The sequence below is a fragment of the Cervus canadensis genome, chromosome 22 (genome assembly GCF_019320065.1).
Source record: "Cervus canadensis isolate Bull #8, Minnesota chromosome 22, ASM1932006v1, whole genome shotgun sequence".
NCBI classification, from domain to species: Eukaryota; Metazoa; Chordata; class Mammalia; order Artiodactyla; family Cervidae; genus Cervus; species Cervus canadensis.
The window spans coordinates 42,358,865-42,380,853 of record NC_057407.1 but is presented as its reverse complement, the minus strand read 5'-3'; the positions used below and the strand labels follow the sequence as shown (position 1 = coordinate 42,380,853).

The 21,989-nt window shown below is 48.9% G+C and overlaps 1 protein-coding gene across 4 annotated transcripts; it reads right to left on the bottom strand.

Moving 5' to 3' along the window:
• Positions 1-167: 167 nt before the first annotated feature.
• On the bottom strand, positions 168-21,875 carry CPNE9 (copine family member 9). Of its 4 annotated transcripts, none has more exons than XM_043442396.1 (21): positions 20,472-21,875; positions 20,062-20,175; positions 19,913-19,953; positions 19,741-19,787; positions 19,542-19,645; positions 19,056-19,092; positions 18,832-18,834; positions 18,486-18,562; positions 14,826-14,889; positions 14,606-14,709; positions 14,307-14,411; positions 12,526-12,567; positions 12,148-12,223; positions 11,986-12,039; positions 11,492-11,553; positions 10,740-10,786; positions 9,405-9,586; positions 9,039-9,166; positions 3,893-3,995; positions 3,154-3,211; positions 168-570 (listed from the first exon to the last, which is right to left on the bottom strand). In XM_043442396.1, coding segments are annotated over exons 3-21 (1,677 nt in total). In that variant the 5' UTR covers positions 19,914-19,953; positions 20,062-20,175; positions 20,472-21,875; the 3' UTR covers positions 168-187. The 4 variants fall into 4 exon arrangements, with proteins under 4 accessions (XP_043298331.1, XP_043298333.1, XP_043298330.1 ...); XM_043442398.1 differs by lacking the exon at positions 20,062-20,175 and adding an exon at positions 2,704-2,777; XM_043442395.1 differs by lacking the exon at positions 20,062-20,175.
• Positions 21,876-21,989: the final 114 nt, after the last annotated feature.

The following is a 21,989-nucleotide window of genomic DNA, read 5'->3' as shown; positions in this document are numbered from 1 at the left end:
TCACTTGTTTCTTAAAGTATTTGAAGAATATCTGAAGAAGGGTTAGATGAATGTGTGTTAGGATGGGGATGATCCCTAGCTGAAGCTGTCCTTGCTCCATCTTTCTCTTGGTGTGTCCCAGACCCTGGGCGTCCCAGCCTCCCTCCCCAAGACCCATGAGACAGAAGTGGAGTAAAGATCAGCTTTATTATTGGCAAGAAGGCAGGGAGGTGGTGACAGTGCCAGGCCCTTCTGTGGGTGATGGGGCAGAGGGCTCGACCAGCCAATACCGATCCTCCAAGCTGCCCTCCCAATGAGGTCCAAGGTTCCAGGTGCCTCTGATTTTGAGCAGAAGCAATGGGTGGGCAGGCAGGCAGACTGCTGGGCATTGGTTAGATGGGCTATTTAGGGATGCTCTGGAGCTGGTGTCGGGCTGGGGGTGGCAGGGGGTGGCGGGCGAGGCTGGATGTCCCTGGTGCGCATATAGGACAGTAGCTGCTCTGGGATCTCCGCCAGCACATCCTTGGCAAGTCGGGCCATGCTCAGCACCTGGTTCCCCGACCGGTCGACATAGTCTCGGAATGGGACAAACTGCGACAGGCACGATCAGATGTGGGTGGCCAGGAGAGAGAGGACTGGGGAAGGTGGCAGGGGGGAGGCTTCCTCTTTGACCCCTAACATCTCTAAGGATCACTCTCTTTCCCACTTTATCTAGAGGAACTTTCTACATTTGCTTTCTCCCCGCCCACTTTTTTCCCACCTTCTATTCACCCTTAAACCACTCTAATTTGGCTTCATGCAGTCTACTGAAACTGCTCTTGCTAACGAAGTCAACAGCACCATGTTCCCCAATCAGTCCAGTAGGCAATGATTGTCACATATCTTGCTGACTCCCCTTGAGCTTTCCATTACATTTCACCATAGTCTTCCTGAACACTTCCCACTCTTGACACATCACATTCTTCTAGATTTTCTCTACCTTTCTGGATGCCTTCCTGAACCAACCCCAATGCTCTAGGTCTGCCTAATCTCTAAATCTGATGCCTTTTCTTTCTTAATTCTCTTCCTGGGTGATTTCATACACTTTCAACATATTTACAAACTGTTCCCTGGATTAAGAGGTACAAACTACTTAATATAGACAAAATAAATAAGAAACAAGGATAAATTGTGTAACAGGGTATTGTAGCTTTTATCTTGTAATAACTTTAAATGGAGTATAAACTAAAAGCACTGAATCACTATTCTACATAACTGAAATTAACACAGTATTGTAAAGCAAGTGTACTTCAATTTAAAAAAAAAAAGACCCTGTTCCCTGATAACTTCTACATTTATACATCCATCCCTACCTTCTTTTCTTTAAGGCCCAGAGTCACAACTTAGTTGCCCATATCACATCCCCTTTCATTTGTCTTGGATAACTCAAGCCCAGTGTGTTTACAGCTGAATTCTAGGCTTTTCTGCCAAATCTGCCCCTCCTCAGCCTTTCCTTTCCCAGTAAGTGAGGCTATCACTCACCAGGGGCTCAGTCTAGGAAACTAAGAATCATTCTTGAAGCCCCCCCTGACTCCCTGTCACCATTTAATCAAATATTCAATTCTCATACATTTTTTCTTAAATTGTCTTTTGAACCTGTTTCTCCTCTCCATCCTCACCGCTCCTATTCCCATCCAAATCCCTGGACTGCTTCGAAGGCTTCCTCACTAACAGATCTCCCTGCCTTCTCCCTCGTCCTGCTGCAGTCCACGTTCCTGCAGCCTCTCTGCATGTCTCAAATGTGAGACTGACCATCTCACTTCTCTAACGTCCTTCAAGAGCTTTCTGATTGTTTCAGAACAAAGCCCCAGACTTCACCATGACTGGCAGGGCCTTGCCTTCCTCTTCCTCCCACTGCTGTGACCCTGCCACTCAGGCCTCTTGCCTTCTCCACGACTGGGCCAGTTATTTCGAACCTAAGGCCTTCTCACCTGCTGCTCTCTGCTTGTTATGCTTATACCTTGCTTTAGATTTCAGTTCCAATGTCATTTCCTCGTAGTAGCCTTCCCTGACAATCCTGCCTAATCAGATCCCAGTTACAGACTCTTACTGTGGCATTTGCTGTCCCTCTGGAGCACTTAGCACAATCTAATGAACTGTGCCATTATTATTGGCTGCCTCCACTAGAGGGCAGGTGCCTTGGGGATCTCTTACACTACGAATCCACCATGGCTGCAGCAACCTGCCTGTTTCTCAAAAAGAATTTGTTGAATGAATGTAGGAAGGCTGAAAGTGAAGGGAAGAAGGGTAAGTGATTAAGAAGGCAGTAAAGGGACTGCGCTGGTGGCCCAGTGGTTAAGAATCCACCTGCCAATGCAGGGAACACAGGTTCAATCCCTGGTCCAGGAACATCCCACAGGCCTTGAGGCGCCTAAGACCTCGCGTCACAACTACTGAACCCATGGTCTAGAGGCCACGGGTCACAGAGCCCAACCTCCGCAACAAGAGAAGCTCACACACTTCAACTAGAGAGTAGCCTCCACTCCCATAAATTTGAGAAAGCCCTGCATGCAGCAATGAAGACCCAGCAGAGCCAATGAATAAATAAAAATTGAAAAAAAAAGAAAGGAAGGCAGTAAAGGGGAATGGCTGCTAACTTAGCCCCTCCTTCCCACCATGCCTTTTGACCCCATGACTTTCTTTTGACCCCATGACTTTCTTTTGACCCCATGATATCAGGTCTACCTGAACGATGTCGCGCTCGGCATAGCGTCCCCTAGAGGACACGCGCACATCATCACCGTCCAGCTCTTCCATAGCTGCAGAAAAGACACCCCTCAGCTGATTGGCCTTTCCCACAACAACCCATGCTACCCTCTGCCTCTTGGCTCCCCTTTGGAGTCATCAAGAGACCACCTAATGGTTGTATCAAAGTCCTACAGATATTAAGCATTGTAATGGAGTTATTATTATTCCCTCCCAGGCATTCCATCATCCTAGGAACCCCAGGAGGGAAGTATTTGTATCAACAACCTTGGTTATCATGAGGAAATGGGTTCAGAGAAGGTCTGACTTGGCCAAGGTCTGACAAAGGCATCCATCCTATCTTCTCTATGAGACAGGCCTGGGTTCCCAGATCCTCCTCTATTTTCCCCAGTTCTTGGTCCCACTCATGAAAACCTCCCTCTTACTCACCTTCAAACATGGCCGGTCCCACACCGACAATAATGATAGACATGGGCAGTGATGAGGCCTATGAGGGGAAAGAGGGTAACTGGTTGGGGTGAGCAGCCATAACAAGGGAAGTGACTGTTGGGGGACAGTTCTCTCTGTGTGTGATATTTCGGCACATCTTACAAGCAGAGGCACTGATTTCTCTTTGTGCCAGACTATCTTTTCAAGTATGTCTGCATATGTAACAGCCTTGAAAGATACAGGGTCTTCCTATACACAGCAAAGGGTGGGTTTGTTTACTGTTCAGTATAATAAAATGTCTCCTGCTGGAACAAAGGGCAGGCATGCTTACTGCCCGTGATAAAAGGCTTAGGCTTTCTACACTCAGGGTTTCTGTTCCATAATACAACCCACTAGTCATCTGGCCCTTGGCACATTATCTTCTGGGAAGTGGGACTTAGTGAATCAGAGCCAATGCTGATAGTTGAGCTGTTGCTATTGCTGGGAATAGTGGCATGTGGAATCTCAATTCCTCGACCAGGGATTGAACTCATGCCCCCTGCAGTGGAAGTGTTGAGTCTTAACCACTGGACTGCCAGGGAAGTCCCACGCACCTTTGCTTTTGATCCAGAAGTCTGTGTCCACTGCCAGCATCCATGAAATTGGCAGCCTGACTTGTTAGCTTGCATGTAGGGCAAAATCTCCACCCCTGGACAGTTATTAGCAGTGACCCCTCCCTGCCGAACCTCCTCAGACTTACACTGACGATGGCCTCCTTCGTCTGTGTCATGTCCGAGATGACCCCATCAGTTATGATGAGCAGAACATAGTACTGGGAACCATCAGAGATCTTGGCTGCAGCCCTGGGGGAGAGGCTAAGATCAGAATTCAGCTGAAAGCCCAGAGAGTCCAAAGAAATGTCTATCCCTAAAACATCCACAGCCGGTCCGGTAAGCAGAGGACAAGGACTGGGGCTTCAGAAGCTCACGCTCCTTCCCCAGAGCTGGCTGCCTGCCCCCTCCGACCATCCCTCCAGTGACACTCACAGAGCATTTACTATGGTAGCTACTGTGTTAGGTAGGCTATGTTAGGCATTGTGAGAAAGAAACAGTCCCCCAAATCCTCTTGAGAATGGACAGTGAACCAACAATCACAGAAATAGCTAAAGAATTGCATTTGTGAGGAGAGTTAGGAGAGGAAAAGCTACTGCTATGACAGCATCCCATAGCGGATCTTGACATGGCCCAGGTCAATGAAGACTTCTTTAAGGAAACAATGTTTGAGGATGAAGGAGAAGAGGAGGGAGAGGAGGCTAAGTGAAGGGGAGGGGGAGGTCATTCCAGATAGAAGGAACAGCATGGACAAAGTCCCTGTAATGAGACTGGAGGAAGTCTACCCTGTCTGGAGTCCAGAAAGTGAGAGGAGCAGCGTGGACCATATGATTGCAATGGGGTGGGGCCCAGATCACACAGGACTTTGTTGGCCCTGGAGTGATCCTGGTGTTTATACAAGAACAAGACCAAAGACTGAAGGCCTTCTTTCTCCCCTTTCTCACCCATTTCTCCTCCTCCCTTCTCCCTTCTGCTCATCATATGCCATTGCCTAGGCTTCTGGGTCCTCAGCCAGTGTAACAGCTGCTCCCAGAGTCTTTTTCCTTCTCTCACTATCAGTCTTTGACTCCCAAGATTTTTTGATCTGAAGTGAGTTCAGAAGTCATTGAGACCAGTCCCCTTATTTTATACATAAGAGAAACAAGACCTCAGACAGCACAAAGGCCAAGGCAGACGCGGGCTCTTCCAGTCTCAAGCCCTGTGAGGATTGGAAAGGATGGAGCTGCACTATCAGTAAGACAGTCCCCAGCTCATATGGAAATTTATATAAATTAAGTTAAATAAAATTATCTCAGTTACTTGTTTGCCCAAGCAACACTCCAGGTGCTCACCATCTGTATGTGGCTGGGAGCTACCATACAGGACATCACAAGACACAGAACATCTCCATCATTGCATCCATCACTGCAGAGAGTTCTGTCGGACAGTGCTGCTATCTAAGCTTGATATAAAAAATCCAGAGGAAAGCATAGTGGGAGTGGAGAATTCAAACAGCTACAGTTCATTTTGCCCGGGGCCCAGGGTGGGCATGGGCCATGATCCTCCCTAGCAGTCTTGCTCTTTTCCTGAATTCCGGCTGCGGCCTCTTTATAGGCTTGGGCTGCCCCCGTTTCCTGTCATTCACTCATTCCGCAAATAATCACTGCACACCTGCTGTGTGTCAGGCACCAAGTTGGTGCTGAGCCTGCAGCAGAGAATTGGCTGTTGTCCTGGGGGAGACGGATGCTTACAGCACGGCGATGCCATGAGGCGAGGGCTTTGAGGACATGAGGTCTAACCTAAGACCTGAACAGTGAGTAGGAGTTAGCTAGGATGAGGTGGAGGCAGAGGTCGGGTGGGGGGAGGGGGAGGGTAAAGGGAGGGTCTCCAGAGAGAAGGAATGGCGTGTGCAAACCGATAGAGAGTGTGTTCGAGGAGCTGCAGGTAGACTACAGAAGACGGAGGAGGTCAGAGTAATGGGTAACCCTCACAAAGGGATCTGTGAGCAGGAGCACTGAGGGGTGGAGCGGAAGGGTTTGGGGACTTGAGAGGCACATCTGTGGCTCCCTGCAGAAGCCTGGCACCCCCAAGGCCATTTAGGCCTGGAGCTGGGTGACGGGCCAGGGAAAGCCAGTCTGTGCCCCACCTGTCTGTGGGGTGGCAGACAACGAAGCGGCATCTGTGATCATCAAAATCATGGCTGCACACTTGACATATGTGACGTGATTGAATCCTCACCACCCTTCTAAGAGGTGGGCACATTTGTTACTCCAAAGTGAAGTGTACAGGCATGAGTAATAACATTCCAAAGGGGTGGTGAAGCCAGGGCCCCAGTCCACACTTGACAGACTAAGCCTAAAGCCTGAGCTCTTGATGCCTCTAGGCTTCATTCCCGCCTGCTCTTTGGCTACTCCTCCATGCACACTGCACATTCTGATCTAGGTGTACTGTTCACTGTCTACCGAGCTTGCCCCTTCATGCCTCTATGCTCTTCACATGCAGTTCCTGCCACCAGGCCTGCTCTGCACGTCTTCCTCTGATAAAGTCCAGTTTGCCCTCTGCACCCAGCCAAGCAGTCAGGTCCCTCCACAACTAGGCTGCCTTGGGTCTCTTGGATGCCACCCACCAAGATGGGCTGCATGCCCTTCATGGGTTCTTACACCCCTGAGTGTACCAACATGTATGCCAAGGGGAACCCAAGGTCACAGGATACCTGAAGCACCCATTACACTATATGATCTGGTGGATAAAGCTAGATGTCTCTAAGTATACTTAAAACACACCTCCCCACACCTTAAATTATAGCAAATATGGACACAATGTCAGAGCATGTAAAATCTGCATGAATTGTTAAGATAAAATATGGGGATTTCAAAGACATTTTCAGGTTGGCTGCTTTCAACCGGGCCCCCAGTTACCCCTAGGGGAAGCAGTTGTTTGCCTTTGCCAATAGGCGACTTGCTGGAAAAGTCTGGGAAGCTCTGGCCTGTAGAAGGTAATGATTTATTTATATTTCTGTCTCCTGAGCCAAGGCGGGAGATCTCAAGGGCAGAGACTAGATCTGATTCATCTGAGTCTCCAGTGCCCCAGCAGATATCTGAGCACATGCAGATGCCCTTTGAATAGTAATAATGATAATAATCGTAATAGCTCACACCTATACCACTTACCATGTGGCAGGCACTGTTCTATGTGCCTGACGAATATTAAGTTAGTCCTCACAACAGCTCTGCTGCTGCTGCTACTGCCAAGTCGCTTCAGTCGTGTCCAACTCTGTGCGACCCCATAGACGGCAGCCCACCAGGCTCCCCTGTCCCTGGGATTCTCCAGGCAAGAACACTGGAGTGGGTTGCCATTTCCTTCTCCAATGCATGAAAGTGAAAAGTGAAAGTGAAGTCACTCAGTCGTGTCCGACTCTTCGCGACCCCGTGGACTGCAGCCCACCAGGCTCCTCCGTCTATGGGATTTTCCAGGCAAGAGTACTGGAGTGGGGTGCCATTGCCTTCTCCACACAACAGCCCTATGATGTAGCTATTATTATTCTCATTTATAGTTGAGGAAAGAGACACAGAGAGGTTCAGAGTCTTGCCCAAAGTGACACAGCTATTAAGTAGTAGAGTGGGTGTATTAACTTAGTCTAGCTCTACAGCCCACATTCATGCTACATTTTTCTTTATGGCATATTCATTGAATCAGTAAATGAATGAGTGAATCAGTGAATTTGCCCAAGATAATGTTTAAATCTGTTTAACAGCAATAACAAAAGAAAATGTGCTTAGGTCCCATTATTAAGTGAAAAGATCAGTAGTGAAATGTTACATCAAATTTGACTGCCATTATGGCTACATAAGGAAAAGACTATCATTAACTATATATATGTATATATATATACACATATATATAGTTATATTGTTATATATATAACTGTATATATAATATATATAGTTTTATTTATATATATATATATATATATATATGTATGTATCTCCACATTCTCATGGGCCATTTTCTGGGTCATTTCTTATTTAATTTCTCCATCCTTAAAATTTCAACAGCAATGTTACATTACTTTTGTAATTAAAGAAACTATTATCTCATGATGAATTAGAAGATAAACTAATCTTTATTAGAGGAAAAGGGAGTCTCTGGATATATATATCTCCCTGAAATTCTTCCACTTTTATTGTTTTTTTTGTTTCATCTTTTTACTTTCAAGTTTTCTGAGGTATTTTGTTTTACATGGGTCTCTTCTATTTAGCATATAGTAAGTATGTGAAAGTCACTCAGTTGCAACTCTAACTCTTTGCAACCCCATGGACTCTATAGTCCATGGAATTCTCCAGGCCAGAATACTGGAGTGGGTAGCCTTTCCCTTCTCCAGGGGATATGCCCAACCCAGGGATCAAACCCAGATCTCCCACATTGCAGGCAGATTCTTTACCAGCTGAGCCACAGGGAAGTCCAGGAATACTGGAGTGGGTAGCCTATCCCTTCTCTAGGGGATCTTCCTGACCCAAGAATCAATCCGAGGTCTCAGGCGGATTCTTTACCAACTGAGCTATCAGGGAAGCCCTTAGCATATAGTAGAATTATTATTTTTTATTCAATCAGAGAAACTTTTTCTTTTAATAGGTAAATTTATCCAACTTAAATTCATTGACATATGTTCGGTTTTAGTTCAGTCATTTTATTTTATTTGCATTAAAAATCATTTGATATGTAAGTTGGATTTTCTTTGCTTTGTGTTTTTATTCTGAAAATTTGGAGTTACTCTTCTATTTTTAGAAGTTACTCTTCATCGTTAATCTACAACTTGAGCTCATTTTAATCTACCATGAGCACTGACTATGGGCCAGACACTGTGCTAATTATTCTTATATTGTTACCTAATTTTAAATCCCCAATATCCCTATAAAAGTAAGATGCTCTTATCATCCATTATTATACCCATTTACATGGATGAAATGGAGGCTTAGAAAGAAGTTAAGTTGCTTCAGGTCAGATGAGGTTAGTGGCTGGTGGACCCAGGGTCACTCCCAGGTTTGATGCCAAAGCGTGCGCCTTATCCACTGTTCTCTAGGTCCTTCTCTCTTCCCCAAACATGAGGCCTGGTTTGTTGTTCCCAGGAAGTGGGGTTGGGGCAGTTCACTGACACTCTTTCTGCCTCAGAATAAGGCCTATGTAACCTCCTCATACCAGAGCTTGGCCAACACTGAAACTTTCGCCCTTTCCCCAAAGCCTAAATTCACTATCCTTGGGAAGTCAATCCCCTGTCTGGTCCCCTTAATTTCCCCCAGGTCCATCCAGTTTCCTTACCTGGCCACCTGGTTGATGACAGGGGCGAAGTAGGTGGGCCCGTAGAGCTGCACTGTGCGTAGGCTCTGGAAGTAGCTCTCCAACACACCCTCGATGCCCGCGCAGTTGGGGTCCTCATCATTGTTGTTCTGTCAGGGAAGATGCCCTGCTGGACTGATCCCAGCTCACTCTTGCCTTTCTCCACCGCTCTTTCATACTCCCCTCCAGACTCCAACCCAGCTCCCCTTCCTGCTCTGCCACCCTCCCCTAGATCCTGCTCTTCTGCATGTCCTTGACCCTTAGAAGAAAATCTAAGCAGAAAAATTTTGTCAACTTGGGTGGGCCAGATTCCAGAGTGTGGAGTCTAGGCTCTGGCCCATACTGTACCAGGGGGAACTGGTGGGAGATCCGTCCCTCTGGAGGGAGCTTGGCGCCAAAGCCGTAAGCTGGGAAGAGCTTGTCACTGTCATAGTCCTGGATGATTTCTCCCACTGCCTTGAGGGCCATGGCATAGGCACTGAGCTGATAAGGACTCATGTAGTGCAGGGAGGTGGGCTGCAGGGGATTCCCTGTAAGGAAACAGGAGCCCCACCTCATGGTCATCTTGATGATCTGTCTGTTCACCTGCCTGTCTTTGTATGCATCTATGCGCTGCCTATCCATTCATCCACTCTTTATGCTGTTGTTGGTATTTTGTCTCTAGGTCATGTCCGACTCTTTCATGACCCCATGGACTATAGCCCGCCAGGCTCCTCTGTCCATGGAATTCTCCAGGCAAGAATACTGGAGTGGGTTGCCATTCTCTTCTCCAGGGGATCTTCCCAACCCAGGGATCGAGCCCATGTCACCTGTGTTGGCAGGCAGATTCTTTACCACTGAGCCCCCAGAGAAGCCTCTTTACCCATGTACTCCTTCTTATTTCACTCAGTCATCCAAATGTTCATTTTCAAACTATCCATGTACGAACCCCTATATCTATCCATCAGTTCATCCACCTGCTCATACATCTATTCACCCATCCACTGGCCATAAATCCATCTACCTACTCACCTCTATCCATCTGCTTCTCCATCTTCTTATCCAGTTAGCCACCCACCTGTGCATCCAGCCAGCCAACCTGCCATCTATCCACTTGCTCACCTGCCATTTCTCTTTCTTTCCCATCCATCCATATAACCATATTCTTTTGTCCATCTACTCATTCATCCATCTCTATTCATCCCATTCATTTACCTGTCTGTCCTCATATGGATCCATCCACTATCCACCTGTCCACTCATCTATTTTCCCAGTTTAAACACCTGTCCATTTGTCCACCCACATGCCAGTTCATGCATCCACCTCTTCAGCCTATTGTACTCACTCAGACCCATTGGCTCACACTGTTCATCTATCTACCCACACAGTTATCCACCCATTTACCTGTTCATCTGTCAGTACACTTCTATTCCCTCCCATCCATTCATTTACTCGTCCACTTCTCAAGCTACCTAGAGCTATTTATCCTTTCAATTTTCTTTGGTCCGTTTACCCACTTACCTTTCTGTACTCTCCCACCGTTACCTCCACAACACTCCTGCCCCAGTATTAGCCTGACTGGGCCTGGCCTCAAGGCTGGGCTTCCTGGATAGGTTAACTCTTATTCCCAGGTTTTAATTCAGGCCTATCCCTAACAACTTCTTTAGAATCCCTCCACACCCTGTTCCCCCATCCATGCCTCACCATTAGAAGCTGTGAAGTCAATGGCTACTGTGAAGTTCAACTGTGTCCTGTTGGGGAAATAGATGGATTGAGAAATGAGGGACTAATACTTACTATACCAGGATTTCTCAAACACTTGTATGCATCTGAATCACATGGGAGTCGTGTTAAAAGGCAAATTATGATCTGGATGGTCTGGGTGGAGCCTGACATTCTACATTTCTAACAAAATCCCAAGTGAGGCAGATGCTGTTGGCCCATGGAACACACTTTGGGGCGTGTGTTCCCACATGCCCCATTTATTCCTAAATGCCTACCTCATGACATAATATGCATAATTTAATTTAACCCTTACTATAGTCCTAAAGTAGTAATTAACATCTCCATTTTACATTAAAATCAGGTTTAGAGAAAAAAAGTACCTTTCTGAGGTCTGCTTGCATCCACTAAACTAAGGAAAATGTCCCCTACAGCCTGCTTGTCTTTTCCTTCTCTCTTGGCCTCTCCCTCTTGCCTAGCCATATCTTCTGTCTGGGCTGCAGTAAGGCTACGGGAGACCACTGGTCTGTCATCTTCCCAGGGGGGCTGGAAGCTAGGGCTGAAAGGCAGCCCTATGGAGAGAACTACGATGGACAGCACTTTGCACTTTATAGTCTGCCACGTGTTTTCAAGATCTCATCGGATCCTGACCATTAATGAAGAGTAAAACTGAGGCTCAGAACTGGGAGAAACTCGTTGCTGGACTTTCAGTCCAGAGCTTGGCTGTGACTCACCCTCCCTTGATGTAATCGACAAAAGTGAACTCAGAGTCCACAGAAAAGGAGAGCAGCGTCACCTGTGGGACAGAAGAGGCAGCCCTGCTACTTGGAAAGGGTGGTTGCGCTAGAGAAAGGGAAAGAGGCACTCAACTCCAGCCCCTGACCCACCCTGTCCGATTTCTGAAAGGGCAAGAGGGGAAGCCATCAGAAACATACTTGGGTTTCCAAAAGTACATTAAATCATGAAATAAAACTTAGGGTTCCCCCCCAGAAAAACCTGCAAGATTAAAGATCAAACAAATTTCCTTAGGTGAGGGGAAAAACAAGAATAAAAAACAAAACAAAAGGAAAACTGAAATGGTGCCACCTTGTATCCAACATCACTATGTGCAAGTAGTCTGCACCCATAGCTCTCCCATACCCTCACCGAGTGGTCATGCTGTGTGTCCCCATTCTGGGGACAGAAACGGAAGGATCCACAGAGGGCCAGAGCTCTAGGGAGTACTCACGGTTCCCGAGTTGACGTATTTCTTCTTCTTACATTTCTTCCGAGGGTTAAGTACCTAAGCGCAGTAAGGTAACGGTGATGGTGGGACACAGGGGAAGGGAAGCACAGACTGAGCGCACTTGGGGTGGAGGCCTGGGAAAGCTGGGCGCGGCTGAGCTCTCACCTCATACACGGTGAACTGGTTCTGGGCCTTGCTCAGCTCTCGGTAGCTGGTGGTGAACTCACCGATGAAGTCGTGGCTGCAATAAGGCCAGGGGCAGGTAAGCGACTGCTGCTGGCTTGGAGCCACCCCTGAGACCAATCTTTTACCCTCACTATCCCCTGCCGCTACTTGGTCTGCCAGGCACTGGGCCTTGGGTCAGAAGAGAGACCAACCTAAGAGGGAGAGAAGGGAAGAGACGGTGTCCCCGAGAGACAACTGAGGGGACCTGGCATCTGTCGTCACCATCTCTGGCTCCCAGGGCTACTCTGGGGTTCCTAGCGAGAGTGCTACATATTTCAGGGAACTGTTTGGTTTAATTATAGGAGAGGGCAGTGCTACCTTCCATCCCGGTCCCAGTCATACACGTCAATCTTCACCGTTCTGAAAAGTAGGAGATAAACATAGGCTAGGTTTGTAGGATAAATCTGAGACACCCCCACCCATCTAGTCAAGATGATCTTGACTATACACAGATCATCCTTCCATCCATCCATTTGTCCTTCTGTCAACCTTCCTCCCATCTGTCTTATCCATTTATCAGTCCACGAATGTACCCAGCTGTCTACTGACACTATCATTATTACTACTGCTGCTGCTATTTGTACCACTATTACTATTCTTTACTACTGATTTTAAAAAAATATTTTGGCCACACTGCATGGCTTGTGGGATCTTATTTCCCTGACCAGGAACTGAACCCAGGCCCTCAGCAGTGAAAATGCAGAGTCCTAACCACTGTACCACTAGGGAATTCCTTTGCTTCCCCAATGGCTCAATAGGTAAAGAATCCACCTGTAATGCAGGAGATGTGGATTTGATCCTTGGGTCAGGAAGACCCCCTAGAGTAGGAGATGGCAACCCACTCCAGTATTCTTGTCTGAAAAATCCCATGGACAGAGGAGCCTGGTTGGCTATAGTCCAGAGGGTCGCAAAGAGTCAGACACAACTGAGTACACACACACACATTCCAGGCACTGTTCTCAGCACTTTCACTGACTAATTTAACAAGCACTCTATAAAGCAAGTATTAATACTATTATTACTTTTGAATAAGGACACTGAGGCCCAGAAACTAGTAACTTGACTAAGGACCATAACAAGTAAATTGCTGAGCTGAGATTTAAACTCTGACATCCTGGTTCCAAAGACTATGTTCTTTTTTTTTCTTTTTTTTCAAAGACCATGTTCTTAACAGCTATGCCTAAGTCATCTTTTATGGCCACTGACCTATGCAGCAGTTCATTCAACCATCCATCCTGCTATCTAATCACCCTTTTACCCATACAAATTTACCAATCAATTACTTATTAAACTCTATCACCCATATAACTATACATCCCGCCCTTCAATGACTCACTGATACATACAAGCGTCCATCTGTATCTCCACGCATCTACCCAACCAAACACTCAGCCATCTGGTATTTGTCTATCTAATCAACCACTCGTCTACATAACCATCTATTTATGGGCCCACTCACCTATCTTCATACTGCCCATTTGTGAATTCATATGGTCAGCCTATCCATCTACTTTACACTCACCCATCCATTCCCTCTACCACCTGTTCATCTGTCTATCCATTAATGTACCTGTCATTCCACCTGTTTACCCTCCTACCTTTTCAGTCACCCCTCTGCCTCTCCAACCAACCATGGATCTCTCATATACCCATCCAGCCTCTCATGCATTTAGCCATCCATCCATTAATCCACCCATCGTCTATCCATCCACTAATCCACCCAGCAGTCCATTCACTCATTCATCTGCTATCCATTCATCCATCCCACCCACTGGTCCTCTTATACATCCATCCACATACCCATCTATTCATGCACCAGTTTATCCATTCACCTGATTATCTATCCATGTATCTGCTCATCCACTTATTGATTTGCCCTTTCATCCATTCATCCATCCACCCATCCATCTGTCCATCTACCTATTCATCCATGTGGCTATCCATCTGCCTTCCCAGGCACCCATCTCCATGTCCAAAACTCTGTCTCACTGAGCAGGATCCTCCAGTGCTATTATGGCACTTCTACCTTCATTCTTCAGCCCAAGAACCCCACTCTCACACCCTTGTCCCCTTACTCCTTAGCTTATACTGACGCAGACCTGTCATAGTCTCCATTGCACAAGGCCCGCACAGGGATGCTGAAGGGCTGCCATACAGGATTCAGTGTGTTTTTCACAACCTCTGTCTTGTGGCAGATGGTGAACCTGGAGAGGACAAGAGGACTGGAACCTGCCTTTGGGGTAGGACTGAGCCCAGAGACAGGGCCTGATATGCTTGGTTTAAGCACATATTGGGTGCTGCCTTAAGTGAATTCTGGGCTCAGGTCCTGATGGAGTCTACGATGTCCCAGCCTAAGAGCCCTCATGGGCCCACGGCAATAGAGGGAGCAGTGACTCACGTGCCATCCTCATTGCTCCTGTAGAACACGAGGAAGGGGTCTGATTTCCCAAAGAAGTCCTTCTTGTCCAGTTTGTTTGCACACAGCTGCATGGTGGCAATATCCTGTGGATGAGGTTGGACTATTGATGCTCGAATTGCCCCCAGACTGAGACAGCCCACTAAAGGGAGTTTGGGGAGAGAAGAGAGCCTCCTGGGTCTAGCATGTGGCCCTTACTGACCCGACAATTGCTAAGCTCCTCTGCAGTCAGCAATATGGTCCCACACTTCTTGCCTGGTACACCCCTGGAAGCAGAAAAAGCCTATTTGTGAGGGGGGAGAGTAGGAAACAAGGATTGGGGTGGCCAATCTGGGATTGGGTAGGCCAGGGGATTCAGTTTGCCGTTTATTGACTGTCCTGAGTGTTTCCATCTCTGGTGGGGTAGGACCTGACTTGGACTGGGGAGGGTCTCTGGTCTGGAAGGAAGGGGTTAATTTAGCCTGTGTGGACATCTCATAATGGTAGCATGGGAAACATAGGATTTAGAGTTCTGGGCAAGTTGTTTTTCCTTTCCTTGGGCCCTTGGTTTTCTCTTTATGTAATGGGAATCTTGTCTACCTCTTAGGGTTGTGAAAAGATCAGAATGAATGTATGGAATAAAAAGCAGTTGGTAAGCTTGGTAGATATGAAGGTGGTTCTGTTTCTCAAAGCAGACTCTGCTTATATGCCAGGCATTGTTTTAGGTACAATTTGGCCAGTTGGCACCTTCCAGCTCTGCCAGACCCTGCCTTCAGGGAGTTTCCAGGGGCAGGTGGGATGTCAAGGCCAATAGGCAAGTAGAGCGTGATGTGATGCAACAGTCCTGAATGAGGAAGAGCAATTATTACCCAGATCTGGGGCAGAAGGACTGGTTTGTTAGGTCAAAGATGCTGTGCTTTCAGAAGATTGTGAAGAGTGAGATCGGAAAGACCAGGGCAGCCTTATCCTCTTCTGATCCAAGAAGGGACACTTGCATATGCCTGGACACCCATCCCCAACTTGCTTTGGGTCTCCAAGCAGTCAGAGGCCTTGTGGATATGGGCCTGCCAACCCTAAACTCCAGGAGAGCCAAAGTGTGACAGAGAGGAAGCTAGGTTGGGAGTATTCTCAGTTCAAGTTTTGATTCCAACTTGCCATGTGATTTTCGTCATCTTTAATATGAGAATTTGAACCATTTCGTTGGCTCTTTTGATCTCTGACTCTCTGTGCTTTAAAAAGATAGCGTGTAATGAGTGCAGGGACTCTCCACCTGCACACCCAGAAGCGAGTCACTGATGCTACTGCCTTCTCACTGTTCTTTCTCTCCTTTATGTTCTCCCTCATCTCCTCACCCAGTGTGAATTCCAGTCACTCTGGACTATAATAATCACTCCCTTGCATCCTACTCCTTTCCCCTAGCCCTTCTCTCACTTCTGTCTACTTATTTGGCAGAACCACAGCCTGAATTAAATTCAGTTCTCTGCCTAACCCATACCACACCTGTGCAACTGGATATGGCCAGAGGAAAACCCACACTCATTTTAGATGTGTGACCAAAAGGGTCAAGAAGGTCCTTAATCAGACTGTGCATTCTGAGTCCCTTCACTCTCCAGTGCTGTGAGATGGCACTTGCACTCCTCCTCCTCTCTCCTCAACCCAAAAAGCCTCCTCCTCCATCCTCACTCTCAGCCAATGACCTTGTTTCCTACTTCACTGACAAAGCTGAAGCAACCAGAAGACAGTGTCCACAGACCCACCAGACACCTACCCTGCCTCCAGTATCTTCTCCCACACGAGGCCTTCCTACCGTTGCTATAAATGACTACCATGTGCCTATTTATCCCTCCCCTGTGTGCTACATTCCACACCCTCCCTCTTGCCTGTACAGAGACATCACTCCAGCAACTGTCCCCCCCTTTTTTTTGATCATGGCATGAGGCATGTGGGATCTTAGTTCCCCGATCAGGGATCGAACCTACACCCTCTGTGCTGGAAACAGAGTCTTAACCACTGGACCACCAGAGAAGTTCTTTCCCTTTTTGTATTATGTCAGATTTTCAGATTCTACTAGATCATTCCTATTAGCATACAAATGTGATATAATTTTTTTCAGGTTAAAATATTACAAACCTCTTCTTGATCTCACTTCCCTCTCCAGCCACCCCTCCTTTTCTCTTCTCCTCTTTGCAGTAAAATTCCTTGAAAGATTCCTAATTCCCATTTCTCCCTTCCATTCTCTTCTAAACCCCCCTAACCAGGCTGTTATCCAAACCTCTTCTTCAAAACTCTGACAAGCAGAGTCACCAGCGACTGCTGTCTTGCTAAACCCAATATCCAGTTCCCAATCCTCACCTTTCTTGACTGCCACGGCATTGACATGATCAGCCACTCTCTTGTCATTGATGCACGTCCTTTGCTTCCGGGACAGCACCACCCACTCTCGGTTATCCCATTTCATTAATGCTCCTTCTCAGTCTCCCTTCCTAGCTCCAACACATGGAGTTTTGGTCTTTGGTCTTCTCTCTCTCTCCTCACTCCCTTAGTGATCTCATCTAATCTCATGTCCTAAAAGAGCATGTAAGATTTATGTTTCTTATTGCCTATTTGACACATCTACTTGTCTAATAAAAATTTATGAAATTCAATACGTCATACTGAACTCCTCATTGACTTCCTCCCACAACTTACTCCTCCCTCACCTAAAAAAAAATCATCTCTATTTATGGCAACTCCATCTTTCCACTTGTTCAGGCCAAAGGCCTTGGTGTCATCCTCGACTCTTCTTATTCTCTCACGTCCATATTCAGTCTGTCAGGAATCTGCTGCTCCATCTTCAATTTATATCCAGAATCTAACTAATTCTCTCCTCCTTCACTGCTGGCACCGTAGATTATTTCCACTTTTGCCTCCCCCCGCCGCAGGATGTAGTCTCAACCCAGCAGCATCCTTTGAAAGCAAGTTAAAGCATTCCTCTGCTCAGAACTCTCCACTGACTCCCAACTCAGAGTAAAAACTAAAGTCCTCACAGTGGCTCCCAGGCCCTAACCGTGAATTCACCAAGCTCACCTCCTCCTTTCTCCCCACTGCTTACCCAGTTCCACCTACACTGGCCTCCGTGCTGCTCTTTGAACACATCAGACTTCTGCACAGGCAGTTTCCTCTCCTGGAACATCCCTCCTCCAGATATCAGCACAGCTCACTCCATTACTTTCTTCAGATTATTGCTCCGAAGTTACCTCTCCATGAGGCCTCCTCAGCCCTCCTGTAGAACACTGCAGCACCCATCACCCTGCATTTCCGGTCACTCTAATTCTGTTCTACTTTCATTCCACAGCACTTCATGTCTTCTAGGACATTATGTAATTTACTTATTTATTATTTCAGTTTTGTACTATTTCTCTCCCTCTTCTGTTACATAAGCTCCCTGAGGGCAGGAGCCTTTGTTTCGTTCACCACTGCAACCCAAGCCACTTGAACAGTGGCTCATATAGAGTATATGCTCAGTAGTGTTTGTGGAATGGATAAATCCTTGGTACCCAGCCCAGGGTATAGCATACAAAATGTGCTAATAAATATTTAGTGAGTGAATGTAATGTAAATTCCAGAGAACTTGATTTAGTGAGGAAGACTTGGAAGTGGACCTTAAAGGTTGAATCAGATTCAGAAAAAGAGTGAGGAGAGAGAGTGAGAGAGAGAGGAGATATGTCAGGGCTGAGAGTGACTTGAGCAAAGCCCTGAAGATTGGATTTTCCCAGGAGGTGATGGGAGCCATTGAAGGTACCTGACCAGGGAAATCCCAGCCTCCAACAATACACAGTCAGCTGCATCTTTAGGAGAATTCGGAGGCCCGCCCCTCCCCCATTCCCCTTCAGGTTCAGCTCACGTGAGGGGTCGCTCAACTCGGCTGCCCTGGCCTCCGATCACCTCTCCCAGGGCCAGGAACGCTTGGCCCAGGAAATCCTGCACGGGGATACAGAGTCAGCGAGGACAGGAGCGGCTGGTGGTGAGAGTCCCAGCCCGGCCCTGGTGATGATGCTGCACTGACCACTGTGACTGGAGGCAGTGGAACCACCCAGCCAGGGCTTCAGAGGAGGGATTCGGCCAGACAAGCCGCCCTTCTTGGTCCTGATATCTGGAGCCCACGGCCTCTACCCTGCCAAGATACCATCCCACCCCTCACCTTTCACACACACCACACGCTGACCCCGCCCAGCCCCATTCAGCCTCACCTTCTGAGGGTCCCAGCAGCAGTCGAGAAGGAAGAGTAGCAGTGAGTAAGAGGCACAGGCGGGAAACCGAGGCAGGAACAGGAGAGGAGGGCAGGGAGGGCAGGTTCGGGGCCGAAGAAGGTCGAGTCGGGTTTGAGGGGTAGGAGGGTTCTAAGGAGGGTCGTTTAACACACAGTGAGCGCCGCCTGTGTGCCCAGCCTGCCCGTGAGGGAACGGTCGCTCACCGGTTTGGAGATGTTGGTTTTGGAGTCGACGTTGTACCTGGGAAGAGAGTGGGACCAACATGGGGCGGGGGTGGTGGGAGAGAGCCTGGAAAAGGGGTCCGATTTCGAGTCCAGGTTAAAATTGTGGGTGGAGGGTGGGGCAGTCTTGTACCGGAATTCAACCTGGACCTCCTTTGGACAGGAGTCGGGGTCAGAGGGAGTCAGACCTAGGCGAGGTCAAGTCCGGGGCCTGCTGGGGGCAGGGTCACCTCAGAGGTGGGACTTAGAAAGGGGCGGAGCCAATTAAGGAGAAGGGTTGTCAGCAGGACTAGGCCTGGGGAGTGGCCAACCTAGACTTGGGGGCGGCGCTAAGCCTAGAGAGGAGTCCTTCAAAGTGCCACCGAACTGGGCCTGGGGGTGGAGCCAGGTGGGGGGGGGGGGGGGGGCCCGCTGGGGGGCGGATCCAGGTTGGGGCAGGTCCAAGCCGGGTTTCTGGGCGGGGCTCACACATCGAAGCGCAGGTTTTGCTTTTCCTCAAAGAAGTAGTCGAGGACGAATTTGCGCACGAAGTCTGGGTTCAGTGTGTTGTCGATCACCTCGGTCCGTCCGAACTGAATGGGGAGTGGACAATCAGCACGGGGCCTGCTAAAGGGGACAGGTGCTTCCCAGGCACGGCCGTGGACTGGGTGAGGGTTCTAGGACTTACCTCCCGCCACTCCTGGCTGGCCCGGCTCTGCGTGTAAAGCACCACCACTGCAGGCGGGAGCGGGAGCGGGGGCGGGGAGGGAAGGACGTCAGGTCGGCCCGCCGCCCCCTCCCCGCCCCTCAGGTGCTCTCGGACCCCAAGTTCCCTCCCTCCCGACCCTGGTGCCGCCTACTGGGGTCGGACTTGGAGAAGGTGTCGAGGTCCAGCAGGTTTCTAGAGAAAGAGACAAACAGACGGACAGCGAGTGGATCATCCTGGAGCCCACTGCCGGTACCCTACCCAGAGGTGGGCACCTAGGGAGGCACGGGGTTCAAATCACACCTCCCTCCCCCGTAACTACACCCTGCCGGGGTCCCGCGTTATCAGCACCCTGGACAACACCGGAAATCTCAGCCTAAGAGCTGTTTCTCTGCCGACTGGACGCGTCCACACTGCCTGTAAGGGCCCAGGAAAGAGGGTTAGCCCCCAGAACTTTACCCTGCTGGGGCGCAGATCCTACTGGATCCCCGCGACCCATCCCTTCAAGCTGCAGGCTGAGCCCTCTTTTGTGGTTGGGGCTATTCAAGGGAACCCCCTCCCCGCGTCCGCTAGCAACTCCCCTGAGTCTGCATCCGCGATTTTCCCCGGCCCGGATGCTTCTTCTCCTGGGGTCTACCCCCTGCTCGCGCTGAGCCCCTGAACTGGGTGGTGCTGGGGCAATGCCTAAGCCCTCCCCAGCACGGCCCGCTCACCGGCAGGACACGGTGATTTCAATCTTGGTGGCCGGGACGCTGCGCTCGGAGGCTCCGCTGAAAGACATGGCTGGTCGGGTGGCCGGAGCTGCGGGAGGCTGCGAGACGGGGGCTGCTAGGGGCGGCGGTGGCGGCGGCGGCGACGGCGGGGCCGGCCCATGTGCCGCCGCGGCGGTGGCGGCGGAGGCTGTGCTCCCTCCAGCCCTGCGTGCGCTCTGGTTGCTCGCGCCTTCACTGTGGCCGGCCGCGCAGCGGCTCCAGATGGCAATGCAGCCCCGCCCGGCCCCGCGGGGGGCCCCCACCCCATTGGAGCAGCCTCCTGTAGGCCAGGAACCTTACACAGATCCGAACTCCAACTCACTAGGTGGGAGAGTCCTCCCAGTGCATCTCCCCGAGGAGAGAGCCAGGCCTGCCCCCACGAGCGCTGTCCAGGATGCTGACCGGCATCCTGGATACCTAGTGGGCACCGGGGTAGACTGCTCTTCCTGAACTGCCCCTCAACAATCCGCTCTTCCCTTTGCCACTCCGGCCCTTCCTCAGTCTCTGAATAGGCGTAGGTACACATTTGTTCTCCTTAGCTGTGTGACCTTGGGCAAGTTACTCAACAACATCTCATTGGCTCAGTCAGTTCACTGCTAAGAATGGCCATAATAGCACATACTTGAGGTGTTGTAAAATTTCATCAAGATAACCTATAAACAGGATTTAACGTAGGGGATTATAAACAGTAAATACTCAAGAAATGTTCATTGGTATTATTTCCCTCTTATGGGCATTCACACTAATGACCTCTTCTGTGTTTAGAGTCAGAGGTCAGTAAACGGTGCACTGTGCAAAACCTTTTGTCCATGTCTTTGAACCCACATGACTTCATGGTGTTCGAGATGAAGACACTCTGTGAGGATGCAACTCACTGCAGATCACACAGTAAATGACGGTGGTGGTCAGCCAGGTTCACCCTCCCCATATCACCTACTGCCTTCCAGGCCCTGGAAGCCAATTCCTCACCAAATGCAGGGCCTGCAGGTCACCTGTACCAGGAGCAGACTGTTTGCTGAACTTGTTAATGATAGATTACTTGGGAATTCCCTGGTTGTCCAATGGTTAGGAATCCCCACGTTTTCATTGCTGAGGGTGCAGGTTCAACCCCCAGCCAGAGAACTAAAATCCCAGGGCATGGCCAAAAAAAAAAAAAAGAAAGATTCCCCCCACCTCTTTTTCCAGCTTAATGAAGAACTCAGCAACTTCAAGTCTAAATTTCAGGCAGCCCTGTAAATCTGCATGGATCAACAGGCTCCCCAAGTGACTGGGGCCCATTCAGGCCTGAGGACCACTGTTCCCACCTTAACAGCCTACTGCTATATGTTGCCATCTCACTGGAGACTCTCATGGCTCAGGAATTAAGAGGCACATCCAAGTCTCCAATCTCTTCCTGCTTCCTATGTTCCTCCATCCCCCCTATAAAAGCTCCTTCTTTTAGCAAAAGGAAGCAAAGTGAGAACCTTCTAATCAACTCCA

Bases quoted from the DNA above. Each gene is read 5' to 3' on its own strand.
- CPNE9 (XM_043442395.1), bottom strand. From the start codon at position 20,539: ATGTCTTTCAGCGGAGCCTCCGAGCGCAGCGTCCCGGCCACCAAGATT. The intron at 19,954-20,471 runs GTGAGCGGGCCG...CTCTTTCTCTAG, and splicing joins GAAATCACCGTGTCCTGCCG to AAACCTGCTGGACCTCGACA. The intron at 19,646-19,740 runs GTAAGTCCTAGA...CTCCCCATTCAG, and splicing joins CCAGCCAGGAGTGGCGGGAG to TTCGGACGGACCGAGGTGAT.